The 12,500-nt window shown below is 40.1% G+C and overlaps 2 protein-coding genes across 2 annotated transcripts in view; both read right to left on the bottom strand.

Annotated features, from left to right (window-relative positions):
* Window positions 1–3,714, bottom strand: part of LOC138052847 (von Willebrand factor A domain-containing protein 2-like) — a 3,808-nt gene extending 94 nt beyond the window's left edge. Inside the window, exons 1-5 of the mRNA XM_068899434.1 lie at window positions 3,557–3,714; window positions 2,607–2,783; window positions 1,973–2,400; window positions 1,030–1,223; window positions 1–241 (exon numbers count right to left, since the gene is read on the bottom strand). The exon at window positions 1–241 is cut by the window's left edge and continues 94 nt beyond it. Of these exons, the coding sequence (XP_068755535.1) occupies window positions 1,065–1,223; window positions 1,973–2,400; window positions 2,607–2,783; window positions 3,557–3,626 (834 nt within the window). The 5' untranslated portion in view covers window positions 3,627–3,714 and the 3' untranslated portion in view covers window positions 1–241; window positions 1,030–1,064. The remainder of the gene's footprint in view (window positions 242–1,029; window positions 1,224–1,972; window positions 2,401–2,606; window positions 2,784–3,556) is intronic.
* A 1,603-nt stretch (window positions 3,715–5,317) lies between these two features.
* The window catches only part of LOC138054281 (uncharacterized), a 13,300-nt gene continuing 6,117 nt past the window's right edge, over window positions 5,318–12,500 (bottom strand). Inside the window, exons 3-5 of the mRNA XM_068900755.1 lie at window positions 9,342–9,521; window positions 6,596–6,778; window positions 5,318–5,766 (exon numbers count right to left, since the gene is read on the bottom strand). Of these exons, the coding sequence (XP_068756856.1) occupies window positions 5,318–5,766; window positions 6,596–6,778; window positions 9,342–9,521 (812 nt within the window). The remainder of the gene's footprint in view (window positions 5,767–6,595; window positions 6,779–9,341; window positions 9,522–12,500) is intronic.

Genomic DNA, 12,500 nt, shown 5'->3' with positions numbered 1-12,500 from the left:
CTTGGTTTCAGATAATCAAGAAATGAAACGATAAAAATCCCGGTACGTAATACCCACAGACTGGGCAAGGTCAGTAAACGAACATTTAAAAAACGGCCAATCAAAACAACCCATTGTCGCATTTAATTTTAGCCCCTAGCTACAATGACGAAAACACAGCCAATAGTTTAGATATCGTAAAGCGTCATATATATTGCCTTGACTCAGTTGAGATTTCCAGCACTGCAGTTCACCTTAATTCCTGCGAGAAAAAAGGTGAAAGAGATTGGAAATGAGTCGCTTTGTAGTTGTAAAGGATAACTCACAAGTAATCTTTAACCCTTTCATTTAATAATAACATTTATTTATACCGCGCAAATTCAACTACCCTCAGTCAGTCTAAGGCTTTTTTATTTATTGTTTCGACAAGAGAAGTTCAGTTTAAAACCTAATATCATCTTTGTTAAGATCCTTTTGGGTTTCAAATCAGCCGCTAAGTTACGAACATATTGAAAGGAAAGTGACGCATGGTAAAGCCCCACTCTAAGACACTCAGGATAAAAACGTATATTAAAATGAACAATTGTTACTTATAATAAATTACCTTCTATATTTATCGCATTTGAAATGCATAAAAATCCGATTTAACGGAAAAATTACTTTTTGAAAAATCTGCCATCTTGAATGATGCCACATACAGTTCATAGCGCATTATATATATGATGTATTTTTTAATCAACTTGAAGATTGCATAACATATACATTGACGACATAAAATTCTACTGAAAACATTGGAACGCAAAAAATTCCCGGGAGGAGATCTATCGATTTCTGTTTTTAAATTAAGCATACCGGGGCGTATCTAGGATGTCAACCCTTCCTGGCGTTCTATATATGAGGACAGGCAATTTCACATCGGATTCCTTGACACGAACTAAACTACCACATCAATGCCTTCTTGGGTTTAACTTGTAAATAAGAATCAAGAATGAAATATCTTATGATAAAATACAAATCAAATGCCAAATTCTCAGGAAAAGGTCGTCTTACCAAAAGAGTAATTTCATGGCTGTTCCTCATTATGTTTACACATCACACACCATCGCGGCGACTTTCTCTACACTACGAGTCAAGTCCTGATAGCTGGTGCAAAGGGTCATGTCCGAGCCAGCAATCTCGTACAACACTTCTTCCCGTATGTTGACTCTGTTGGCGCTCACTGTAATCAGTTTTACCTCATTGTTCTAGTAAAAAATAATGGTACTGCAGGATATGATGTCGAATATGTCGCATTCAGATAGTAAAATTTCAACGGCAAATGCTCTTGATCATGCTCCAGTAGCCAACCTCGCGTGAGCCTGATAATAGGGAGCTTTAGCAACGACAACGGCGACGGCAACGAGAACGTCACAAATTTACGTATTTAGTGAGCAAAAGCAGTAGGTCTGCACGCTCTGTACGTGTATCTTTTCATTTTGTCGATTTCTTTGCCGCCTTCAGCAAAACAACAACGTGAAATGACCAAATTTGAGGTTTCAGGGAGAACGTCAGCTCTTGAATCGTGCACCGTTCATACTACCTTCGTTCTTCGTTTGCCACACCTTCGTCACGTTAAAATGCTTGGAATGGTCGCGAAGCGATTACCATAACGCAAATTCACATTTAACGACGACGTTCTCGTTGCCGTTGCCGTCGTCGTTGCTGAAGCTCCTTAATATTAATGGACAGCCATAGAGACCTACTTCCCTCTTTTTCCGAGTCCTAAGCGAAGTTTACACTTGAGACAAGCTTTGTATAACCGTACTGCCTCTCTTAACAATGATTACGGTAGGGGGTGATTCATTCATAGAGTGCATTGTCTACACCATGTATCCAAATACACTTTATAAATGACACTTACGGAGGAGTTTTATCACCCAATATCAGACACTCTAGCACTGAGGTATTGGCCATTTCGAAGGAGCTAAGTTATAAAACTTGGTTCACTCTTTACCTTCAATGAAGATATGGCGTTGTTTAAGCCATCACGATGCCCTTTATCTACAACTCCATCAGTTACGATAACGGCCACGTTCTTTACATCTGATCTGTCACCCCTCGCCTTGGTGAATACAGAACTATGAAGATACTTTAAGGCGAGATCGAGGCGTTTGCCAGACTCGAACAACGCTGGAAGAACCCTGAACACTCTATTGACAGCCTCATTGGAATGGTAAATGGATTGATCTAAGGCAACGATGATGTCGACATGCTTGTTGAAGAGTACCAGACTGACATGGGTTTCATTTTGTGAGATGTCGATCAAGTTTAAAACCTGTTTGAGAAAGTCTCTTCCGTGACGGAAATGTTCTTCTCCAAGTTCGGTGGAGGTCTCCAGGACAACTGCAAGATCAAGCGCCAGATTTTTGCACTTTGCAGGGGCTGGATGTATCATGAAACACGAAAAAAAAAAACTTTAAGCAAGCATTTGGTATACGTCATAATAAGAGCCTACAATCAGGTTGTTTTGTTCCTTTTCCTGGCAAAATACTGAAATACATGTATTTATATGGCTTGCGAGTCAGGGAACAAGGCCGGGCAAAATCCGGCAGTGTTTTCGCTAGGACGCGTCACGTAAATGTCCTTACCAACGGGACAGTAGACATCTCCACATGCTCGAACTTCAGAGAAATCTCCCGTACAATCAGCTCCTTTGACTCTGGGTGGAGGGGCCGTGCAGCTTCTGCTGCGAAACTGCGTACCGGCACCACAGGAAACACTGCAAGTACTCCACATGGACCACTGCGTGTAGCCACCATCCACAGCTAAGGTTTAAGTAACAAGGAAAAAAGTTCAAGTTACTTAAAATTGGTCCAGAGCGAGGCTGCGACCCGAACTCAAAGTCGAGTCCAGTCTTTTTTAGAGGCGTCATTCGGAAACGACATTTCTTCAGGAAATTTTCCGATTTCTGTCTTGTTTCTAGGCCTTAGAGAATTTCTATCCATTCCATGGACTAAAATTTAAATTCAGTGGCAATGACGAGAATTACATTTTGCAGATTTTGACTTTTTCCCCTTCGTTTCACGATTTCTCCAGGCAGTAATCAACAAGTTCTAGTTAATTAATTCGCTAGATTTCTCGTGAATTCAAAGGGTCTCGGAAGGTTGGGATACATGGGAAGCTTTTCTATAGGATTATTCTATCACAGAAACGATCAGGATATTTGCCTACAGTGTTTTGTATCGGAAACGATTAATCTCACTGAGCAATAGGGGATCGGACCCGCTTGTCCTTCTTTACAATTCATCCAACACGACCAAGAGTTCAAAATAAAATACAACATCAAATAAAACATTTCTTGAAACTGAAGAACATCAGAGGAAAATAACGAAAATACAAAAATGGATAAAGATGCGAAAAAGACGCCGCGTTTAAATCACTAGTTACTCCATCGAAAAACACAACCTCGGCACACTAATTGAAAATTGGTTACAAAAATAGCCTAAAAGTACAATCAACGACGTTTTTGTGAAGTCTTCACTTTTGAGGTATTCACTTTAACCGTTTACTGCTTTCCATCGTAAAAAGTAAGACTTACTGCAAACCATTTCTTTTACTTGTGGAACATAGCTCTTATATCCAGAATCCCCAGTACCACGTCGCTTCATGATAAGCACATTATCTCCTCCGATTTCTTCAAGTATTTCTGGCCTTATAATTTTATCTCTTCCGTAACCCACGGCAACGATGTGTGCCTTCTTTTCTTCCTAAAAGTGATTAAAGGAGTTTTCAGACAAACCCGGTGTAAAAGTGTACAATGTAATGCACTGCGATGTATTTCACTCAGGTATTATACGTAAATTGAGATGCTAAAATACAAAATTAAAAAATCCCTGTAATTGATATTATTCATTATAATCTTACATTGAAATGACTCATAGTATTGGAATCTGTTTTTCAAGAATGTTGTGTCTCTTAAATGGAAAGATTTTGCTTGCGTCAGATTTTGAAGAAGACTACTATAGAGAAAACACTACGTCTACTTTCGATAGTAGTTTGTGTATGGAATGGTTACTTTACCCACAGTATCTTGAGACGTATACGGAGAAGTGTCTTGCAGATCGTCCTCTCTCTCTATATATATTTATATAATAACCCAAGTTATTCTCGCATTTTGATTGGTTCTTGCCTATGATCTGTTAGATGACAGACGCACGATTGACGTCACCACCAGCCTTTATGCGAATAAAGTTTAATTCTTTACTATATAAAACAAATAGATTCCATGTTGTCGTGCGTCTGTTCAGTAATAGATCACAGAAGACGTCAAAATGTGGTAAGAACATCATTGACACACTAGCTTATCGCCTCGTGTGCCAAGTTTTTGTTCCTACCACATTTTAACGTCATCTGTGATCTATTACTGAACAGACGCACGACAGCGTGGAATCTATTTGTTAAATACTTTCGATAGTAGTCTGTAAAAGTGTCAGTCAAGTAGTTCCCTTGAGCCAACAGCGTATCACCTCCAGGACGATCGCAAATGGATCACAGTGCAACTTGAGGAGAAGTTTTGAAATAGAGTTAGAGAGATTAAAAAAAAGGACAACTTTTGGAGAAATCGAAAATCTGTAACTGCCCTGAGTGGGATTTGAACCCATGCACGTCCCCCTAATCATTAGTCGAGTGTGATGACCACTATACTATTAGAACAACCATGCTGGCAATATGGCTGATAAATTTCTTAATTTGTGGCATTTTCCTCAAATTGGACTGTGAAGCCATTTGCGATCCTCCTGGAGGTGATACGTTGTTGGCTCAAGGAACCTACTTAACTGACACTTTACATTAATTTCCCTGGTCTGCCTGTGAATCACATGTTAATCCAGCTTTACCACATAGAAAAACTAACGCGTAGGGAGTACCACGGAAAATGTCATATGTGGGTTGAGTTTGTTGGTTCTCTACTCTGCACTGAGAGGTTTTCTCCGGGTACTCCGGTTTTCCCTCTCCTCAAAAACCAACATTTGACCTGATTTGCGTTGATTGTTAACTTCACTTTACAGTGTCCCCAATTAGTGCTCCAGCGCTAAATCAACTAGACACTTAAATAAAGTTCCTTTAACGTCGTTGTTGTGCAGAGTACCGCAAAAATTTGTGCTAAAATGCGTGCGCACGTGCAGCACGATTATTTTTCCTCTTTTAACCAACGATATTATTGTTTTATGGCGTTCTCTTTGACGACCCCGTCGTAGATTTTGAAGTCCCTATTAGCGATTATGCAAACAAAAATGCAAACCATTTGTTAGTGGCGTTTTTGACACCTATGGTCGTCCAAATCGCGCAAATAAAAGCGATTTTAACAATACTTTACCCTTAATGAAGGAATCGTCGCGTTGAAGGGAAGAACATTCTTTGGTGGAAATGGCCTCCCATCGGTTAAGACAAGCAGGACATTTTGCTTTGAAGATCTTTCTCCCGCACGTGGGGTGAACACTTCAGTCAAGACAGTGAGAAGACCCCGGTCGATTCTCGTTTTCAGAATAGTGTTAACACTGAAATCTAGGAAATACTTCTTCAGCACTTGCTTTGAGAAAAATTTCCTCTCTGCAAAATTGAAATCCATGTGGCTGAATTCATAGAACCTAACGAGGGCAACATGTGTCTTGCTTTTTGATATTTTTAGGGTCTCAATGAAGTCCGGCAGAAATGTCCTCAACACTAACTCAAAACTCTTCTTGGAAATGCTAAGTGATTGGTCGAGGAGGATGGCAAGATTCAGTCCCTGCTGGCAGGGTTGTTTGTTTGCTGAAAACAAAAGAACCCGAAGAGAATTGTTTTAATGATACAAAAAAAAAAAACATGCACGCGTATCATTACTGAACTCCTCTGACGCTAAGCTTTTTGGGTAAGACCAGAAGCTCATGACCTTGAAGAGTTTAACTCCGGTTCAGTGCTGGGGTTTTTTCAGTTTAAAAATTATTTTCCTTATTTGGATGTAACGTATCTCGTGCATTTTCCACCGCGTGAGGTTTCGATTTTATTTTTGTCTATATTTGGTGTCCTAAAATGCCCAGCTTTGTTCCAAGGAAACAAGTTGCAAGTTACACGCTTGAAGGTCATAGTGAAGAAACAATGATTCAAGTTATTATTATCATTTTTTCCAGGAGAGAATAATGGTAATTGCTTTATGCATCACAACTTTCACATACAGTCTCATGGCGGTTTACAATTCTCTGAGACGCGGTACATTAACGCCGGAAATCCCCCCCCCCCCCCCCTCCGTTCCTTCCTAATCATCGGGAACAGTGTGCAGTGTGCGGGCTCTTTAACGTCCCACAGAGTTGATTAACAAGAAAGGTTGTGAGACAGGGCCTACACGATTTACAGTCCTTATCTGAGAAGACTTAAACCATTTGCAACTATTTTGACATGGAGGCCAAGTGCTCCAGTATGGAAGTCCGCTGCTCAACCAAATGAGCCAGCGGTGTGCGGTTCATCGTTTGCTTGCTCCCTCTCAAAGAAAAAAAATGATTCTCACTTGTGACTGATTGAGTAAAGCGAGGATCAATAAACAATTAATCAAGCTGTGCTTGTATGAACACAAATGATATGATAAGTTCATTCCACCACCAACCATCTCTGCAGTTTCCCGTATTACACTGTTTGATCTGTACATCTGGTCCAATCACATCGCAGAATTGACCATTTTCTTGTTGAGGGGGGTTAACGCAAAGCCTATGGCGTACGGCACTTCCTCCTCCGCAAGTATGACTACAAACGGACCACTCCGTCCATTCACTGTACCCACCGTCAATATCTTAAATTTAAAGAGATGAATGGCAGTTAGGAAAATATGAAGGTTAAGCAAATTTGCTCATCGATCAGTTGGGACTGCAGACGTTCTCAAAGATTTATGGATTATCTATTGCCAATGGCCACTGGGAAAATCCTGGTCCATTCTATTCAGTTGCATTGCCCGTAGACAAACTCAGACGTCACTCGGTGACAAAACAATTGTAAGTTACTTAGATGTGTTTTCACGCTGAATGACGGCTAGTATTCGTCTTGCGCTATGATTGGCTCCTTTAATAGATCAATTTCGATATATTAAAATTCAGTCCTAAACAAAAGGCATAATTTCGAGGCTCTGGGGAATAAATATATGATATATATAGGCTAGGATAGGATAGGAAAAACTTATTTAGACACGGTAAACTCATCAGAATGATTACAAATTATACAACGACTAGAACTACATTATTTTAAAATTACTTTAAATAATCAAAAAAATATAACTAGAATATCAAATGACAAAACAAAACCTACTTCACATGAATGCCGTGTGTAGAAATTGTAGATTTAACTTGATGAAAAGAATACGGTCGCAGCCAGCCTGGAACGTTCTAAGGGAATCAACCTGCCGCAACTCGATTGGTTAACTATTCCAAAGAACTGCCCCAGAATAGAAGATATTTTTCATATAGTTTGTTTGTGGCTGTGGGATAGCTAGTTTGTGCTCTGTGTCCCTTAAGGAGTAATAGACCATATTCTTATTTTCAGTATTGGACTGGAACTACTGTAGCTTGGAATGGAGGCTAACGCGGGGACATCTTTTCAAATGCAAATACTTTTTAATATATTCCCCCGCATTAGCCTCCATTGCAAGCTAGTCCCAGTCCCATACTGAGAATACGAATATGGTCTATTGGAGACGGGAGACGCTACTACGGTCAACAAATTTAGAACTAAGGTAATCGGCAGTAAGACCATTAAGCGACTTAAAAACCATTACAGACTTATGGATTGTTCGTTGAGAATCACGTTTTATCCATCCATGTTTTTGGATAAGGTTTAACTTATCAGCGTTGGCATCATAGTTCGACTGAGTAAGTGAGTATACGCGCAGCGCGATTTTGAAGTTTTTGAAGTTTACTGGCTAAGGTTTTGCGCAATATCCCCAGAAAGAATTGATCGGAGAATCTCATGTGGAACGAAAGACCTCACTCTCTTCAACACTCCAATACCAGACGCAATTTTCTTACATAAATTCTCAACATGAACATTCCAGGATAAAGTCTGATCAATATGCACCGTCAGTCATGAGTGACGGAGGGTTGTGAAAACGCGCTTAGCCTTTGCCTCGATCCGATCAACATAAACTCAGTTTCAGTTGCGTTAAGGGTGAGCTTGTTAGCAGTTATCCATTTTTCAACTCTATAGCAAGATCCTCATTTAAAACAGTGATTATTACTAGCAAAGGTTTTGTGTGTATCGTCAGCATACATTCGAGGTTCAGAATTTGATAGACAGTAAGGTAAGTAGTTAATATATATCATAAAAAGGAGTGGACCCAGAATTGTACCTTGAGGTATATCACAAGTAAGTAAATGGTCCCCAGAGAGATAACCATTTATAAAACATCGTTGATTGCGGCAGCCCAAGTATGATCTAAACCAATCGTAAGAAGTTCCGTGGACATCATATTTCATAAGTTTAGACAAAAGAATATCGTGATCGGCGGTGTCAAAGACTTTCTTTAAATCCAAGAAAACTACTGCGTTTACATTACCCTGGTCAATGTTATAAGCCCAACATTACTGTCAATAGCTTCAAGTAAAGCAGTGACAGTGGAATGATAAGGGCGAAATCCCGATTGGTGTCTTTAAATGAGATTGTGTACAGTAAGCTAATTATAGAGTTGATCATAAATGATTCTTTCGAAGGCTTTATTACTGAAATTGGGCGGTAATTATTTAGATCTGAATGAGTACCCTGTTTGAGCAAGCTTAAGGGGACGACTTTCGAAAGTTTCCATTCATCAGGGAAAATGCCAGAAGCAAGAGATTGATTAAAGATAGTACAGAGTGATTCGGCTATTAAATCAGCACATTCGCGCAAGAGATTTGCAGATATTTTGTCCAAACCAGTAGATTTTGATTAAAAGCAGAAGAACCTTGGAGACGCTGGTCGGTTTAGTTCGAATGTGCAGGGACCAGTCTCAGCTAAATAATCTAAATGTGAAGAATTGTCTTCATTGGCATGAATATTATTTACTAAATTAGGCCTAATACAAGAAAAATGATAATTAAAGGCGTTACACAGCTCAGGCGTTAGAGAATCATAAATAGAATTGCCACGGGGGAGCTTAATAAGGAGCTTTATAAGGATTTGTATGAGTTTATTCCCCAGAGCCTCGAGACGATGCCTTTTGTTTGGGACTGAATTTCAATATATGGAAAGTGATTGGCCAAAAAACAAAATATTCCCTCGCCACAAGGCACTCAACTCAAAGCTTTTAATGTCTCAAAAGTGTTTTTCTTTCCTTTTTTTGATTCGACTTTTTTTGTTTGTTTGTTTTTGATTTGTTTTTGTTCCTTTACCTCCGCATGGTTGGCTATTGCAAGCGCGTGCATCTTGTGACGGCCCCAAGTCGTGACAGTTTTTGGCATTCGCGGATGGAACTGGGTTTGAACAGCTCCTCTGTCGGTTCTGCTGACCCCCTCCGCACGTTTGACTGCAAGACCCCCATGAAGTCCATTCCGTGTAACCGCCGTGAACCACTGCAAGTTCAAGAGGAGGAAAAATCGTTTCATTTCCCTGGGTAAGCAATAAACCAAAGTTGACTTCATAAACAATATCCTTAGAGTAGCTGCCAAACATTCCGAGTTACATATATAGTCTGAAATAATTGTTACTGGTCCTCCTACCTCCCCCCAGCCCCTTTCTCCAAGGAAATTGTCGATGCTGGGTATCGTGGTAAGTGGCGCGAGTTAAAATTTGAACGATTTTTGAGAAATAGACCATTTTACAGTTGTGGCTAAGTTACCAAGCCTAACAATGGAAGCGAGGCTGCCGGTGACCCTGTTTTGATACAAACCTTCACAGGGATGGCGCAGTGGTGAGAGCACTCGCCTCCCACCAATGTGGCCCGGGTTCGATTCCCGGACTCGGCGTCATATGTGGGTTGAGTTTGTTGGTTCTCTACTCTGCACCGAGAGGTTTTCTCCGGGCACTCCGGTTTCCCCTCTCCTCAAAAACCAACATTTGACTTGATTTACTTTCATTGTTCATTTCATTGGAGGGCCATTATGAAAACTACTGGGTGACCAGTAATCAATGTCTTTACCCTCGTTAAATAAAGTTATTTCTTTCTTTCTTACTTAATATGGGCTAATTAGCGTTACAACAACACAAGATAACGAAGACAGAGTTGCGCGTCACTCTGACAGCTTTGTTTACGCCGGCGGTTAAGAGACATGATACCGGTTTGAATAAAATAAAGATGAGGTTGGCAAACCCCTTTACACCAATTGAAAACAGCGGAGATTTGCATTTTAAGGTTAAGAATAACCGAGGTGACATAATACTGCATGCTGCTTTTTTGCGTTGAATCATCCACTTACTACGTTTCTTTGCAAGCACTTAATCAGAGGAAAACGCGAAGAAACAAGTTGTTAATGTTAAGGTATCAATTGTACCTTGCAATTAGGGAATTATGGTTAATCGGAAAGAAAATGTGAAAACAGAAAGTTTCATTTCACTCCACTGTCTCGCTGACACTACTCAAGTGTCGTTATGGCGGTCGACCACGTTTCATGGAGCTCCAGTACTTCTCTTGTGATACTGAGCCTGTTTTTTATTTCCACCTTACCTTGTGCTTTTTGGAGAAATCGTCCACTAGTTACCAAGTGTGTTGATGGTTTCGCTGAGGCTACAATTCAAAATGCTGCTATGCCAAGAAATTTTGATACCTTTACCACTGATGTTTGTCAAGACGCCATTCCATCTCCCCTATTGTTCGGAAAGGCTTCGCTTTTTCGAGAATAAATTACTACCCAAACTCTGTCGCAACCTTTCACGGCTGTCTTGCTCCTGAGGGGCGGCGATGTCGACCCAAATCCTGGTCCTTGCGTCTCCGACCAGCATATTCTTAGTGAACAGCCAGTCTTACACTTCAATGGCCTTTCGACATTTTATGCAAATTCTCGAAGTATCGTGAACAAAAGGAATAAAATCGAACCTGACATTATCGTTCTAATAGAAACACTTTTGGACAATTCTATTTCTGACAGCGAAGTCCTCCCTAACAATTATTTGGTATTTAGACGGGATCGTAAATGTAATGGACAAAATGGAGGAGGCGTGCTGATTGCTGTGGGGGGCCACATTACAGCCACTCCTCGCGAGTCTCTTCTGACTGAATCTGAATTTGTTTTTATAGATATTTTTTTCTGTGATAAACGTGTAATTACTTTAGGAGTCTTCTACCGACCCTCCAACGAAGAAACGAAGCCTTTTGAGGAATTTCAAACTGCACTCCAAAAAATTGGTTGGAGAAATGATTTGGGCTAAGTTTTTTCTCAGAAAAAGAAACTCGAGTCCAAGCATAAGATCGACAGAGACACAGTCGAACTGAAATAATTTTTCATTCGCTGTTTTTTGCCAAGGTAAGTGACATTGTGTTTATTTCATTTGAAAGCGAGCTTGGACCACCAAACAGCCTGGTTCTTCAAGCGTGTAAGTGTAATTTATGAAAAATTGTTACGAGTCCTCCGTCTCGTTTTTGTGATGACAGATTTCATGCTATTCCATCATTGTCTCCTCTTCTTTTATGCCAGTCGATATGCGCTGCTCTGACACAGTTTGCAACCTTGTGCACGATATTTCTTATCTATATAATTAGCCAAGCTTAAAAGCGGAGCTCCCTGGTTATTTATTCTTGCTGTCAGTAGGGTTAGTGAAAATAAAAGGTTTCGAATTGTCCGCGTTTTGATGTTTCTGGTTGCTGCTTTAATAATTAAATCATTTTCTTTGCTTTCTTCTAAAGAAAAATTCATTGGCTAACTAGTGAATTCCACAGTAAAATTTACGCTAAAAACCGATATCGCAAGCACAGTGTGGAAGAGGGAGTCCAAGCACAGTGTGGATGAAGGAGTCCAAGCACAGTGTGGAAGAAGGAGTCCAAGCACAGTGTGGAGGAAGGAGTCCAAGCACAGTGTGGAAGAAGAATCTCGTTCATCATGTTGATTTTCATGGCGCCAGCTTAACGCATGTCCAGGACTTGAGGCCACATTAAGAAACCTTAAAATGTCTGTGCTTGGTTTCAGCCGTAAGATTGATCGCGATTCCAGCATCGACGATCTCTTAATCGGGCAAAAAAGAAATCTAAACCAAAAACGTATAGAGCGACAAAATATAAACAATTCAGATAAGTCAGCGAGTCGATTTTGTAATGGACTGCTTCTCAAAGAGCGGCGCACGTTTGTGTTTTATGAATTAGTTGCGAAAAACGCTTCAATAACTGTCGCACGGCAAAGAAAACTAACGGTTCGTGTACTGAAGGGGAGTTTTTTTTATAATTAATGACGATTTTTAAGCAGAAAAAACAGGGGAGTTTGGGTCGCCAGAAAGTAATTAAAGTTACGCTAAGCATCTTTGGCGTGAACCATGCTGGATGATTTCTCAGTTCTGAATGATGTAGAATGAAATGTGACAGGAACGAAGAGAAAAATTGTGAAATTCTCTGAAATTAAAATTTA

Source organism: Montipora capricornis, chromosome 6, assembly GCF_036669925.1.
Source record: "Montipora capricornis isolate CH-2021 chromosome 6, ASM3666992v2, whole genome shotgun sequence".
Lineage (NCBI taxonomy): Eukaryota > Metazoa > Cnidaria > Anthozoa > Scleractinia > Acroporidae > Montipora > Montipora capricornis.
This window is presented reverse-complemented; position numbering and strand designations above follow the sequence as displayed.